The following is a 15,173-nucleotide window of genomic DNA, read 5'->3' as shown; positions in this document are numbered from 1 at the left end:
AATGGGTTAATGGTAAAGTTAGGTAAGTTCTGTGGGAAGAATGAAGTCCTTTGAGGAAGTAGTGTTGTGTAACTCTGTATGTCCCTGTCAGATGATAGAAAGGTGTGGGTTGGTGTGTGTTGACTACATAGCCATGAGATATTAAAATTGGGCCAAGGCTCTCCTTCCCAGAATTTACTTTCTTCACAATATACATTTGGTTAGAAATAAATATTTTAGCATCAAGTATTGTGTAGAAATTGGAATACAGCCAAGGAAAGGAAGATAAAACTTAATCTTATTATTCATCGTTTGTAGAACTAGAAGTTAATCCATGGACATTATAGTTAAAAAAACAAAAACAAAAAAAAATAACAAAACCAAAAATTTTTAATATTTAGTAAAACCTAGCATGTGATAGTATTTTCCCTTTGAATGTATCTTTGTGCAGTTACTAGAACAGTTCCGGGTGGACATAGTGTTGAAACTGGACATTATTGCTAACGGTGTCCCTGGCATCCCGGAGACTGGAATTGGTCTGCTCTTAGATCCCTCCTGCTCTGTCTGTCTGCATTGCTCATAGTGACGTTTTCCTGTTGCTGGCTTATTAACCTATTGCATGTCAGTTAGTCTGATCTGTTCTAATATCCTATGATCTACCTGATTTCCTCCCATTTCTGAATTCTTAAAATTTTGATGAAACGTGAGTCATTCTCTTTACTCTTAAGGATCGCTGTTTGAATGGTGGTTACTTCACTGAGTTGCTCAGTCGATGTTTTTAGTCCACTGCTTTCCTCTGTGGATACAGATCCACAGACAGGAGTGTACAGCTTAACCACAATACCTAATACCTTTTTTTTATTTGATGAGGTCTTCCAACTTGATAGCAATGTTTTTAAACTTGGCATAGCTAAAGATGAAGGAAATGGCAGAGGATTTGTATGGAATCACTTACATTTTGTTAAGCCAAGGAGGCCCTTAACAGGGGATCCTAAGGTAATTACTTCTGGTTTTGCTATTGTCTTTCTTCCTGCATGGCTTAGCCTGGTCTCTTTCTGAATGTTTAATTTGATGCTTTTCAGTGTTCCCTCTTTTCCCTTTCTCCTATTCTCTTCCTTCCCTCTTCCTGCCAGAGCTTTCAAATGAACATAGCTTTTGTTACTAGCCTTAGAGGAAATACGTATTCAAAATAAGTATTCAAAATCTTTTGGATCATTCTTTGATGTTGAATGGGGGTGTTCTGATTTGTTTTTAAGGTGCTCAAAAACTGGGTGTTTCCTGTTCCTGGCCATATACTACCTGTACCTCAGAAATAAAACTTTGATGTCTTTGGTTTCTGTAACTCCATCCATCCTGTGTACTTTTAAAGACAATGTTGATATGTCAGTGTTTAGTTAATAAGATTATAGGTATATAGACTCTTAATGTGTTTATGATCATACTGGTTGATCACACTTATACGATAGTGGCACATTTTCATATTCAAATAGATCCTATGTTTTTGCGACATATCAAGACCATGCAGTGGTTTACTGCTGGGTACTTTTATACAGGTGTCTTCTGCATTAAAGCATAAACCATAGAAATACCGAAACACATACTTCTGAGCTTTAAGCTTCTGAATTTTTCAAATGAGATTTTATCTCAGCTAAAAGGAACCTGAACATCTGAAAGTGAGACTAAAGCAGTCATACACTGGATTTAGTGTTTAGTCCCTGATTTTGATTTTTTATAGACAATATAAAGGTTATCTCAGTTGTAGATCCTTATGCAACTTAGTTGCAGATCTGATGTTATTTTCCTCCCTCTTAAGAAGTACAAGGTCTCCCTTAACAAACCAACCAACCTAACAACAGTCTGTATCAACAGTCCTGGAGCTGTTATTTTTCATCAGATAATCTGCTCAGCCAAGTGGTCTCCCTAATTGGATTAAAACCATCTAATCCTGGATACCTTTTACGAGCTGGGCAAGAGAGATACTGTGAATGTTAATGAGGAGCTACATTATTATCCAGTATTGTCGAGGTCTTGATGTCCATATTTTGCAATCCATTCACTTGATTGTGTCTGTATTTGCTTTAGCTCAAGCCTGGGAGAACATGATGAGTGCCTCAAGCCAGAGCCCTAACCCTAACAATCCTGCTGAATACTGTTCTACTATCCCTCCCTTGCAGCAAGCTCAGGCCTCAGGAGCCCTGAGCTCTCCACCTCCCACTGTGATGGTACCTGTGGGAGTTTTAAAGCACCCTGGAACAGAAGGTAGGGGATCATGTGCTGTTCTCTTCTTTTCTTCACCATGTTCCTCTGAAAGGTGCTGATATGGCTTTACAGCACCACTCTTTAAAACTCGACAGATAAGCCTCTGTGGGTGGCTATTGAAGTAGAAGACCAAGCTGAGAGCTATGTCGAGATTACATGTGGGCAAGTAAAACAGTACTGTACTGCCTGATATTTTGGAGGGACCTCTGAATATATGTCCATTTCCCTCAACTTAAGAAGGAACTAATTTCATGCTTATAACTGAGAAGAGTTAAAGACTTTGAAGCCATCCTGTAAAGTCCTAGATTCATACTTAACTTACCTGTTCTTGGTAGGAGTTTGCCAAGTGATTGATAAAAACAAGCCTTCTTCCTGATGACTTGGTAGTGCTTTCAGAAGTAGACATTGCCATGTTCTCTTTTCACGATTAATTTGTCCATTATAAAAATATAAAATATTACCTCATATAAGACCTTTAAATCCAGGACTTTAATTCTGATTATGTCATTATGATAGGTTGTAATCTCAACTTTTGGGGATTGTCACTTCTTTATGGTTATGACATTGTCAGATGAAAGGCATACTATAAATTTAGATGAATATGAATTATAAAAATAGCAATTATATATTTCCTTAAAATTACCTTGTCAAGATGTTTCCCTTATATATCAATCTATCTTCGTTAATTTTGTGTCTGTTCACCTAGTAATACTCCTTTCCTTGTTAAGGTGCTCCTTCCCTTTGGAAGATCAGATCTCTACTGAAACTCTCATTCTTCCCCATCTCCCCTCTTTCAGATCATCCCTTAGAATATAATCCTTGTATTTGTGAGTTCAGGCTTTCTTAAAACCCTATTCTCTTTGCTTCATTTGTTATTTTTGTTGTTCTTCCCTAGTCTCTTTGTTTTGACTGCTCAGACTGGTTTCCAAACTGGATTTAAGGGCATTGTTTCATCAAATGCTATTTCCAGCTTTCCCCTGTCCCTTCACTAAAGTGCACACTGGCACCTGATCAGTTCTCTTTCCCCTTCAGTTACTTTTAGCCAAAGTATCTGGTCAGTTTGTGACTCAGTTCTTGGATGTCTGTGCCAAGTCTTCTTTGCAGTGTTTCTTCAATATTCTTCAGGGCATCTTTGCCTTTTAGAAGTACCAAAACCTCTTTTCAAATATTTAATTTCTGTGGACCTCATATTTCTAGGAACTGGGGGTTTATTTTGCTAGATCCCCACACATGGTATAAATCCATTTTCTTGGCATCTAAAACACTTTCCATGGTTCCTGTCAGCAATGCAGAACAGACTATGTAACATAATCATAGAGGTGTCTAAGAATTACTCTATTTTTTAAAGCAAAACATTTTAAGCATTTGCCAATAGAAGTAAAGAATATTTAAGAAGAGTTTTGTTAGTTACACCTGCTGTCATTCAGCCACCATATATAGTTGTAAGATGCTAATAAATAGGGACCTCTTGGAACCTCTGGAATTGGTGACCTCTTCTTTGCCATTAGAAACACTATCAATGTCACATTGATGCCTGTTTTATTTTCCTGGTCCCTCAAGTGCCTCAGCCCAGAGAGCAGAGGAGAGTTTGGTTTGCTGATGGGATTTTACCCAATGGAGAAGTTGCTGATGCAGCCAAATTAACAATGAATGGAACTTCCTCTGCAGGAACTCTGGCTGTGTCACATGACCCAGTCAAGCCTGTAGCCACCAGTCCTCTACCGGCAGAGGTAAGAAAATTGGAGGGCAGCTACTAGTGACTACTGCCTTACTTAGCATGGTACTGTCTGTCCTCTGTCCTTGGTTAAGTTGAATAACTTCTGTGTGAAACCTTCTGTACTTGGGCCTAATTTAATAAGAGTAACTTCATTTGTGTCTGTGTCTAAGTAAAGGAAATATGGCAGAATTCGCTGCTCTTGTTTGTTCTATATTTGAAAGTTCTTTTCAAGGGAAAGATTGTCAGGGAGGATCAGGCTGGAGCTATAGGCAGAGGCCAGGCTTAAAAGATATCAAGGTCCCTAGATACTGGTTTTCAAATTATGTTCCCAGGTTCTATGGTGACCTAGGAAGTACTGTGGAGGCAAGGGTAGAGTGGCCTGAACATAGCTAAGGGACATTGGGTTTGTTTTTCTTCCAGTACCTCCAGTTGTTGTTTCCATTTAAGATTTAAAAATGATGCCAACGTTTAAATTAAGTTGATAAGTAAGTCTTTTTCTCCTGGATGGAAGGCTCAGTTTACCTTATGATACTAGCTAATAGTAGGTTTTCACTTTCATATCTGTAAAAGTCAGTTACAGTTTTGAAACTAATGGGATTTTCTTTCCTTAAACCTATATATTCAGGACTGCAGAGACGGCTCAGTGATTAAGGACACTGACTCCTCTTCCAGAGGTCCTGAGTTCAATTCCCACCAACCACATGGTGGTTGACAACCACCTGTAATGAGATCTGGTGCCCTCTTCTGGCCTGCAATAGAGAGCACTCAAGACTTTTTTTTTTTTTAAATCAAGATCTAATATTCACAAACACCGAAAATACCAGCTCCTTTTTATTTATTTATTTGTCCTTGTTGAGGTTTAGAAGGTTGGATCCAGAACCTTGTAAATGGTAGATTTAAAAAGTTCTACTATGGAGATATATACATATATGTATATATCTATATCTCCATCCCTTTTGAAATTCTTCCTCTGGAATGGGAGCATAGTAAGTTACAAGCTAGTGTTGATCTCATTCTTATCTGGGCCAGACCTTGAACATTCCACCTTCTTGCCTCAGCTTTCTGAGTATTACACTGAGATTACACTCCTGTGCCACCAGTCCTGGCTTTTTACTTCTTAATTAAAGGATAGAAGTTTGAATACATTTTTATGAAACCTTTTAGAACAGTTTTCGATCCATGGCAAATTGGAAGGAGTACTAAGTTGGGCATAGTGATACATATCTTTAATTCTACCACTTGGGAGGCAGAGTCTGAGACCAGCCTGGTCAACACAAAGTGTTTCAGGACGTCCAGGCTGCATACTAAGACACAGGTTTCTCACAATACCTGTCCTCATACCATTATCAGTGCCTTCCCAGAATAAAGCAGTTTGTGAACCTGCATTATGATCATCCAAAGATCGTAGGTCACATTATTGGATAAAGTTTGTACTTCTAAAGTTTCCAGAAATTGTTACTGTTTAAATATACATTTAGAAATACTTGTTCAAATATTTATCTCCATATTATTTGTTGACTTTGAAGTGATTGTAATTACATGTTGTTAAGATTAACTTTACTGAGGCTGGGGCTGTAGCTCAGTTGGTGAAGTATTTGCCTTGCATACATAAAGCCCTGGGTTCAATTCCCACCACCATATAAACTGAGCATGGCATTGAATGCCTGTAATCAAGGTAGGAGAATCAGGAGTTAAAGTCATCCTTAGCTGTGTAGTGAGTTTGAGGACAGCCTGGGCTAGAGATCCTATCTCAGGAATTCAAGGAGCACCTGATTTGCTGGGCCATACCTTTAATCTGAGCACTTGGGAGGCAGAGACAGATGATCTTTATGAATTTGAGGCCAGCCTGGTTTACATAGTGAGTTTCAGGACAGCCAAGGCTACATATTGAGACCTTGTCTTTAATTAAAAAAATAAAAATAAATTCCCAGTGTTTACCCAAGTAGTTACTTACATTTTACTAGCGTCTTGCATACACACTCCAGTGTTCACCTTGATGATTTGCTTGTCCTAGGCTGACGTTTCTCTGTTCTCTGGGAGCATTACTCAGGTTGGAAGTCCTGTTGGAAGTGCAATGAACCTTATTCCTGAAGATGGCCTTCCTCCCATCCTCATCTCCACGGGTGTGAAAGGAGGTATGTGGATGTCAGTGTTTGGACAGAATAGTTAATTCCGGCCACACATTGCCTTCTGTTTAAGGAAAGGTTGATGAGTGATAGTCATTCTTCTGTCTGACAACAAATACAGCTTCCCCAGTGCCAGGAAAGCATGGCCATGGCTATTCTAGTGTAGCTATTTATGGTTTTTGGTATAATGTCATTTTTAGTCTCTAGAAAGGTATTTCAAAATTACCAAGCTCTCAAGAGTTCCTTGTGATTCTAGAGTTCAGCCTGGTGCACTCAGGATGCTAATTTACCTTTCATTTTGAAGTATGATAACACCTTCAGGAAGATACATCAAGAGGACTTAAGCAGCACTTTTGTTGTTAAAAGTATCTTTTAGCTGGGTGTGGTAGCACAGGCTTGTAATGTTTTCATTAAATAGATATACAAACGTGTAGAAGATGGTATAAACAACTGAATTTAACAGACACAAGCTTTATTGAAAAAGAACCCAGTTCCTTTATTAGTAAAATCAACCATTATAATTCCTTATTGAGCTAAAAATTTATTAAAATAGCCCAAATTTGTGCTTATACTGTTGCTGTAAAATTATACATAAAAAAAAAAAACAAAACAAAACAAAAAAACTCTTTCTTTTAGCCTGCTCTAGGTCTGGCACCACAGTGCCCCAAGATATCTGGTAGATATTTTCATCTCAGTCAGCAAAGCCTCTCACCTGCTTTGATCCATCCCATATCACAGTGACGATGGCCTCTCTGAGCCTGGCAACAATCTCTCTACCTATCCAGTTCCCAAGACAGGCTGCCATTGTGCCACACATACACATCCCAGCTCCATGGCGGCTCAGTATCGCAGCCGCCACACACTCTCTTAAACTTAAATCGCCACATGAATGAACACACAACACAACCACCTCTGGTCCAATTGATACGATATAATTGCTCACCGAAACATACAAAGCCCTGTACACATCCATCCCTTAGGAACATTCATAACAACCTGTAAAGGTGTAGAGTGGAATCTTAACATCCAACTCCATGTTTTCTTGGTGGCTTCTCCTCCAGTCTCCTTCCATTCCAGTCTCCTCCTCTTCCCTCAAACTTTTCTCCCGCCCATCCTTCCTTCTCGTCCAATGACAGGCCTCATTCTATCTTGTACCTGCCTTCAAGCTGTATGACATCATCCTACATTACACAGCAACCTTCTTAATAAAAACACATTGTAGGGAGTCGTGGTAAAGGAGCAAAGACATGACACAAGCAAAGAGTGCTGAGCAGTGGCCTCTGATACATGCACATCAGCATCCAGTCAGCCCATTTCCAGAGACTCATTAGTAATATTAGTTTCATTTTCCTTCGTCTTAGTCTTTCCCTGATCTCTGTAGCCTCATACTTCCTGTCTTTTATCTTTTATACTGTTGCCAGTTACCTTTAGAACATAGACACTACCACAAATTATAGAAATATCTAATGGATTCCCAGTATAAATTGCTTACTTTATGTGGTTGAGTATTTTGCCTGCATGAATCTATGTGTACCACCTGCATGCCTGGTAGCCACCGAGACCCAAAAGAGGGTCTCCTGAAGTGGAGTTATGACAGTCGTGAGTTGCATGTAGGTGCTGAGAACTGAACCCAGGTCTTCTGCAAGAGCAGCAAGTGCACCTGGACTCCGAGCCATCCCTCCAGGATAACTTATCTAAACATGCACAATTCCTTATAACCCTCTTTCAGGTTCATTTCACTCCTAACACCTTACGTGTCATTTATAGATTATATTTTATACTTGTATGTTTTTCTCTTTGCTGTGGAGCAATGAACTTTATAGATGGCAAAACACATCCTTGTTGAACTATTTCTAAGTAAACTCTGGTCTATTTTTAAAAACAAGGTACCTATACCTATTTAAATGTCATTGTGGGCATTAGATCAGATTATATACCCTATTAGCAACAATTCAGTTGGCATTAATTATTACTTTTCTCTTTTCTCTGGAAGAGTCGTGTATGCCAGTCTTTTTGAAGCTGTTTAGCCTTTCAGTTATCTCTGTCTTTTCCTAGAATGCCTGCAAAGTAACACTTTGCTTTTTTTCTCTATTCTGTTATTCTTTGTGTGTATAAACACTTTTCTCATTTGTTGTGGATAAACTAAGTCTGATGCTTTCACTTTGACCATGAAGTCATTAGGTCTTGATTCATGTTTCTAAACGCTGCTTCTTCCTTGGGCTCATCCCATGAAAGTTATGTGTTATACCTAATCGGCATAGAAAACTCTGTTCTGGGCCGACATGACCACAGGTCATGTTTCCCTATGTGAGGAGTGTGACGTGTGTTCCTATCCTGCCATCTCAGGAGTGTGCCCACTGCGTCTCCAGATCTCAGACCCACTCTACCTTAGCAAGCTTCCTGGCATGGTTTACCCTCCCATGGACGTGTGCCACCACACCCAGCTATTTTAATAAGTCATAGTTTAATAAAGAATTATATAGTTTATTATTAAAAGAAAGTCATATTGCTAGGCTCTGTTTTGATATTATAATCTCTTCACTTGAATTTTGCATTTTTTATTTTACTAGGTTAACTTATTTTAAAAAATTAAGTCACTTCATATTTTTCTTTCAAACATATTTTGATTGATAGAAAGGTCAAAAAATCAATTTTTATTTCTTTTTTTTTTAAGATTTATTTTATTTATATGAATACACTGTAGCTGTCTTTAGACACACCAGAAGAGGGCATCAGATCCCATTACAGATGGTTGTGGGCCACCATGTGGTTGCTGGGATTTGAACTCAGGACCTCTGGAAGAGCAGTCAGTGCTCTTAACCGCTGAGCCATCTCTCCAGCCCAATTTTTATTTCTTTTAATCAGTGAAAAATGGTATCATTTTTTTCCTCTTGGCTATCCCTTTATGATATACTTTATGAGAACAGCACTGAAATTTCAATTTTTAATTTCTTTTCTTTATTTTTAAGTTAGAGTCTCTGATTATTGGTCATGATTTTGACTTTATACTGAAATGAACACCATTAAGAATGAAGTGGTCAAGTAGTACAGTATGTGCTTGCAGGACTAGGGGAGGAGTCTTGTCTGTGTTCACTGTCTCAGGTGTGGCTTACTAATGATTTCAGTGATCTGTATGTAAGTTCTCAGATTTAGAGAAATTATTTCAAGAAAACAGTAAATTATATTTTTTAGTGAGTTAAAAAAAAGTCTAATGCTTCTTAAGGGTCAAAAATATTAAACAGTATAAAAGCATAGAATTAAAAATCAGGCTCCCTCTGTTCCAATTTCTTGACATCCTTTCCATAGGAAGTCTTAATATATAATCACCTTGTAATATATTTTTGATTATTTTAAAGGTTGGTCTTAAAGCATTTGTTCTGTGACATTTCTGTTAAAATAGTTGAATCTTTTTGTTAAATAAAGATGTAGAGCAGATGTGAAACAAACCGTTTTGTGGGGAGGTTTATATAGGACAGCCTTATTTTCATTCTAACCGTGGCAAAAGAAGCACTATTACCATGCAGGGAGTGTGGGACAAACCCTGACCTGTGCAACCCTTTCCTGTAACTAGTCATCACATTCTACACCAGATTTCTTACTCAGTTTGTCCCTTTAGTCAATCCATTACAATGTTTTTCTCTCTTTCAGATTATGCTGTGGAAGAGAAACCATCACAGATTTCAGTCATGCAGCAACTGGAGGATGGTGGCCCTGACCCACTTGTGTTTGTTTTAAATGCAAATTTATTGTCAATGGTTAAAATTGTAAATTGTAAGTTAGAATTTTTTAATTAAAAATAATTTCAACACATACTTTTTAGAGCCTTTATAATCTTCACACAAAAATATTTTAATATATAATCACATCCTACTGGAAGCAGTTCTGAGAGAGTTGGTTCTTATAAAATAGACAGTGGTGATGCTAACTGAACCTCTTACCTTTGGTCACAGAGATGAGACTGGTGAATTCTCCCTGGAGGGAAGTCAAATAAGTTTTGCAGTGATATGGGGATGTTAAGTCACAACTAATGACTAGAATAATTGTGAGTAAGTTATCCAGGGCAGCAAACAGTAGTTCTTAGTAGATCTTAAGATCCAGAAGCTTTAATCATCTTATGTGCAGAATATTATGTGGTAAAAAATGTAAACTACATAATATATACTCAAACTGCGAAACTAACTTATCAGAAGAAACAAATTCTTGGTGCTGGAAGCATGGGCATCAGTGTAAGAAAGAAGACAGTGAATTAAATCTTGATTCTTTCTGGTATGTATTAGAAAGTAAGAGGCAGCTTGCAGGGAATGTCCCCCAGTTTCCACTTGACCTTAGAAACCAGAAACAGCTCTGCACTGCTTCTCTAGACATCCTCCATTGATGAAGTGGAGGTCTCAGCCTCAGTCATTAATTAACTGCACCTTTATATATTTGGCCTATTGTTACTGTTATCCACGTTCCACCCCAGCTCATATCATGTATTGTTTGCTTATGTGATATTTCAGTGTACTACATCCAGTTTATAAGTTACAATTAGAAATTAGCTAACCTCTCCATGTGAGGACAGAAGTCATCCACTGCTTTTACCTAGTACAGCATTTTGCCATAGAAGTTACTCATTAAATGATTGTGGAACAAAAAAGAGAGAAATTAACTAGCCTATAGTTCTGAAGCACCTTAAAATAGTGGGCTAATTGAAGGGCTGGCAACTGTCTTAGTTGGTAAAGTGTTTGCCATGCAAGCAGGAAAACCTGGGTTTGATCCCGGCACCCACAGTAAAAAAAACAAAAACAAAAACAAAACTCAACCAACCAACAAACAGACAAAACAAAGAGGAGGAGGAAGAAGAGACCAGGTGAACCAGCATGTGTCTGCAATCCCAACATTGAAGAAGCAGATATGGGAATTTGAGGATTTCTGACCGTCCACTCCACCCAAATTGTCAAGCTTTATGTTCACTGAGAGAACCTGTCTCAGGAAATAAGGGGGAAAGCAATTGAAGAAACCCACCATCTCTGTGGCACATGGACATGTGTATATGTGTGCATGAATAGGACTAGGTACTTCCTAATTAGGTACCCAAAGTAGTGATTTCCATTCAAAAAGAAAAGGATCTTTTATTAGTTTTGAAACACATAGTGGTCTTATTCATTCTCTTATTTGATTTCTTTGGAAATCCTGTTGTTAGATTGCAAACAATAATGTGTCGAGGATGGACTGATATTGCTGTATGTACAAAAAAAAATATCTTTTTCTTGTGGATTTTTTTAACCCTTTCTAACCTAAAGTGAAAAAGTAAAAGTAGTCTTGACAAGCTATACTTTGTATAGTGTACAACCAAATCAAGTTGCCTTCTGATTATCTAGTATTTTCTTTCTCTCAGAAAGGATTGTAATTAAGCTAGCTAGTACATAAGAATGTATTTTCTTTTGGCCAGAACCTGAACTCAAAGCTAAAATACCGAGTTTTATTCTTTTTGTTCCTAGTCTTACATAAATAATGGTAAAGTGAGTTTTGTGTATGGGTGAGATGTGCATGTAGGTGAACATAGCCACACATGTGCCTATGAAGGCGGAGGCCAGCGGAAGGTCTGTTTGTGTATTGTATTGCTGTCCACCTTTATTTTTTGAGGTGGGGGGGGGGGGAGAAACAGAGACAGACCAAGACCTGGAGCTTACTAGTCATCTACACAGGCTTGGCTCACCAGTGTCCTGGGGCCATCCTGTACTAAGGTGACTGGCAGGTGCCATTGCGTAAGGCCGGCTTCTTATGTGAGTGCTGGGATCTGAACTCCAGTCCTCAAGCTCATACAGCAAGTGCTTTCCTCACTGAGCTGTCTTCTCAACTCCCAGGAAAAGTGGTTTGTTTTTAAATAGTAATATGGAAGACTCTATCTTTGTTGTCTATTTAAGTCTTAAATATATTTTCATTTTTTTATTTCTTTTAACTTCCTTCCAGTTATTTTCCTAAGCATTGAGGAAAAAGCAAACAAAGCATTGCCATGTTTTGTTTTCTACAGTGATTCTTGTTCATGTAGTGACCATTTTAAATTAAAGTTGAATCATATGAACTGACATGATCTTTCTTTTTCTCTCTTTCTTTTTTCTTTTTCTTTTCTTTTGTCTTTTTTGCTGTATTGTAACAGATTTCTTTGCATCCTTTTATGGTCAATTATTAAGAATAATATATTTTTATTTCCCCTTTAGATGTGAACAGGAAGTGCTGGTGTTTTACTACCAAAGGAATGCATGCTGTGGGTCAGTCTGAGATAGTCATTTTGCTACAGTGTCTACCAGATGAGAAATGTTTGCCCAAGGACATCTTTAATCATTTTGTACAACTTTACCGGGATGCACTGGCTGGTAGGACTGTTTTATAACTTTGTACCATTGTAGATGATAAAAATTTGAACTCATATAAAACAATCCTGTTAGTTTTGGAAACATAACATTGAACTTTTATATTTTCTTACAATGCTGGGAATTGAACACAGATCCTTATTTGTGTTAGGCAAATACTCTACCATTGACTTATATCCCTGGTCTTTGGACTTTGTATTATAGGCAAGTTAGAAATTTCAATAGTTGGGAAAATTACATATTTATTACTCTCTGTGATTCTCTTACAAAGGATAGACTCAAAATTATAAGAGAATCCGTCAACCTTGGGGCAAGAGTGTTACTTGGTGTTACTAAGGGTCATAACATTGGAGTCTAGTAGAAGGAAGCATAATCGTAAGTGAGTCATTATACCCCCCTTACTGGTGCTGCAGTTAGGAGAACTGGCCCTGTGCCTAGCCTGGGCTAAGCAGGGAGAGCTGGCCCACCCCAACATCTATGCCATCGATGAACTTCTGGAGTGTGTGAAGGGGCTGGTCCTGCAGATCTAAAGCTGCAGGGTCTCCATGACACAGGGCAACAACAGGAGATCTGAGAGGAGTCTGGGTGAAGATCCAGTATTGATGGCGTAGCAGAAGCAGGAGGCCTCCAATCAGACCAGTACCTCACTGCAAGGAAGCTGTCCGGGCAGCAGAGTGTACTGAGCTTCCAAGTGAGACGTTGAGACAGAGAGAGGTGGACTTCTGGGGGATTACTGGCCACCTTAGACCAATTAGCCACAGTGAAAGAGCTTGTCTCAAAAACACAAGGAAGATGGCCTTTGAGGAATGTCATCAAAGGTTGACACACACGTGTGCACACATATGCAAATACACACACACAGAAAATGAAATTTTTGCAAATATGGCTTTTTCACAGGGGAAGATTGTGAATTGTGTTTGTTGTAGCATGCTCAGTTTGGGTAAGAATAATAATTTAAAATGCTATTGGTTCTTGGTAGAAGATAATGGACCTTTTGTTTTAGGGAGTGTTGTGGGCAGCCTGGGACATTCTTTCTTCAGTCAGAGCTTCCTGGGCAGTAAAGAGCACGGCGGGTTCCTGTACGTGACCTCTACCCACCAGTCACTGCAAGACCTGCTGCTTCCAACACCTCCTTATCTGTTTGGGATTCTCATCCAGAAATGGGAGACCCCTTGGGCCAAAGTGTTTCCTATTCGACTCATGTTAAGACTTGGAGCTGAGTATCGACGTAAGTACAGATGTCGTTAAGGCACACAGCCAGCGCATGTAATTAAATAAAACATGAAGTATTCTGATTCCCCTCTGGTGATACAGTTTAATAAGAAATAACCTTTTAAAAATAGGTATACTAAATATGCCTGAATGTACGTGGCTATAATGAGAAGACTGAGAATACCAAATAGAATGTTCATTGTATTTCTTTCTTTGCAGATTTATTCTTTCATGGTTCACTGATAAAAATATCATATTTAAACAATTAATTTAAAAAGGTATCATTTTTATAGTATATCTTTGCACATACTTGTTATTACTTGATTAGAAACATTTATAAAAATAAAAATTTGTTTTGCTTGACTCCATCTGATAATGGAAACTAGTGGTATTGTAATGACTCTCAATTTGATAAGCTGTCTGACAGGTCTATTCTGCCCATGATTGTACCTGTGCATTTGTGTGTGTGTGTGTGTATGTGTGTGTGTGTGTGTGTGTGTGTGTGTGTGTGTGTCTGTCTGTCTGTCTGTCTGTCTGTCTGTCTGCCTGCCTGCCTGCCTGTGTCTGAGTGTGTATATGTCTGTGTGTGTGTGTGTCTGCCTGCCTGCCTGTGTGTGTGTGTGTGTGTGTGTGTGTGTGTGTCTCCCTGCCTGCCTGTGTCTGGGTGTGTATATGACTGTGTGTGTGTGTGTGTCTGCCTGCCTTCCTGTGTGTGTGTGTGTGTGTGTGTGTGTCTATGCGTTTTTAAGACAATAAAGATAAATGTAAGCTTTTTTTTTGTTTTTTTTGTTTTTTTTTTTTTGTTTTTTTGTTTTTTTGGAGCTGAGGACCGAACCCAGGGCCTTGCGCTTGCTAGGCAAGCGTTCTACCACTGAGCTAAATCCCCAACCCATAAATGTAAGCTTTACTTTAAGTTTTATATCTTCACTTACTTAAAGTGCTATGTCTAAGAATAAGAACCCTTGAAGCTCCACCATTTTAGGAAAGTAATTTAAATTTTCTGGTCATTAGCTTCTCAAATTGTCAGGGTTTTGTTTTGTTTTATAAACTGGTGATCTAAATTCTTGCCTCATGTTCCATTACATTGTTAAAGGCAAAAAGTAAAACAATAAATGAAGCATTAATATATAAACCAAAAAATAGTGATATGTTCTCAACAAGTCACCTCTTGTACTAGCGTAATGTTTGTCACTGATAAATACCACAGCCAAAAGCAGCGTGCAGAGAAGACCCCAGCTTACAGGGTGCGATTTGTCGTTAAGGAATCCAGGACAGGCGCTCAAGGCAGAATCTGGAGATAGGCGCTGAGACAGAGCGCATAGGAGAGAGACTACTACTTCATAGCTTGTTCCCAGGCTCACCTGTCTAGGGATGGCACTGCCCTCAGTGGCCTGGGCCCTCCTATATCAATTTGCAGTCAAGAAAATGCCACTACACATATGTGCACAGACCAGTCTCATGGAGACAGTTCTCCAGTTGAGGGTCTCTCTTCCCAAGTGTATAAAGGTGACAACTACGATTAGCTAC

The 15,173-nt window shown here is 38.6% G+C and overlaps 1 protein-coding gene across 13 annotated transcripts in view; it reads left to right on the top strand.

The window, feature by feature from the left end:
* The window catches only part of Zfyve9 (zinc finger FYVE-type containing 9), a 159,024-nt gene that overhangs the window by 85,754 nt on the left and 58,097 nt on the right, over positions 1 to 15,173 (top strand). For 9 of the 13 annotated variants that reach the window (XM_087549166.1, XM_087549173.1, XM_087549174.1 and 6 more), the window contains 6 exon segments: positions 2,062 to 2,238; positions 3,799 to 3,968; positions 5,970 to 6,090; positions 9,730 to 9,852; positions 12,282 to 12,437; positions 13,438 to 13,662. In XM_087549166.1, the coding sequence (XP_087405292.1) occupies positions 2,062 to 2,238; positions 3,799 to 3,968; positions 5,970 to 6,090; positions 9,730 to 9,852; positions 12,282 to 12,437; positions 13,438 to 13,662 (972 nt within the window). 13 annotated transcript variants of the gene reach the window in all.

This window comes from Rattus norvegicus, chromosome 5 (genome assembly GCF_021556685.1).
Source record: "Rattus norvegicus strain SHRSP/BbbUtx chromosome 5, alternate assembly SHRSP_T2T, whole genome shotgun sequence".
NCBI classification, from domain to species: domain Eukaryota; kingdom Metazoa; phylum Chordata; class Mammalia; order Rodentia; family Muridae; genus Rattus; species Rattus norvegicus.
This window is presented reverse-complemented; position numbering and strand designations above follow the sequence as displayed.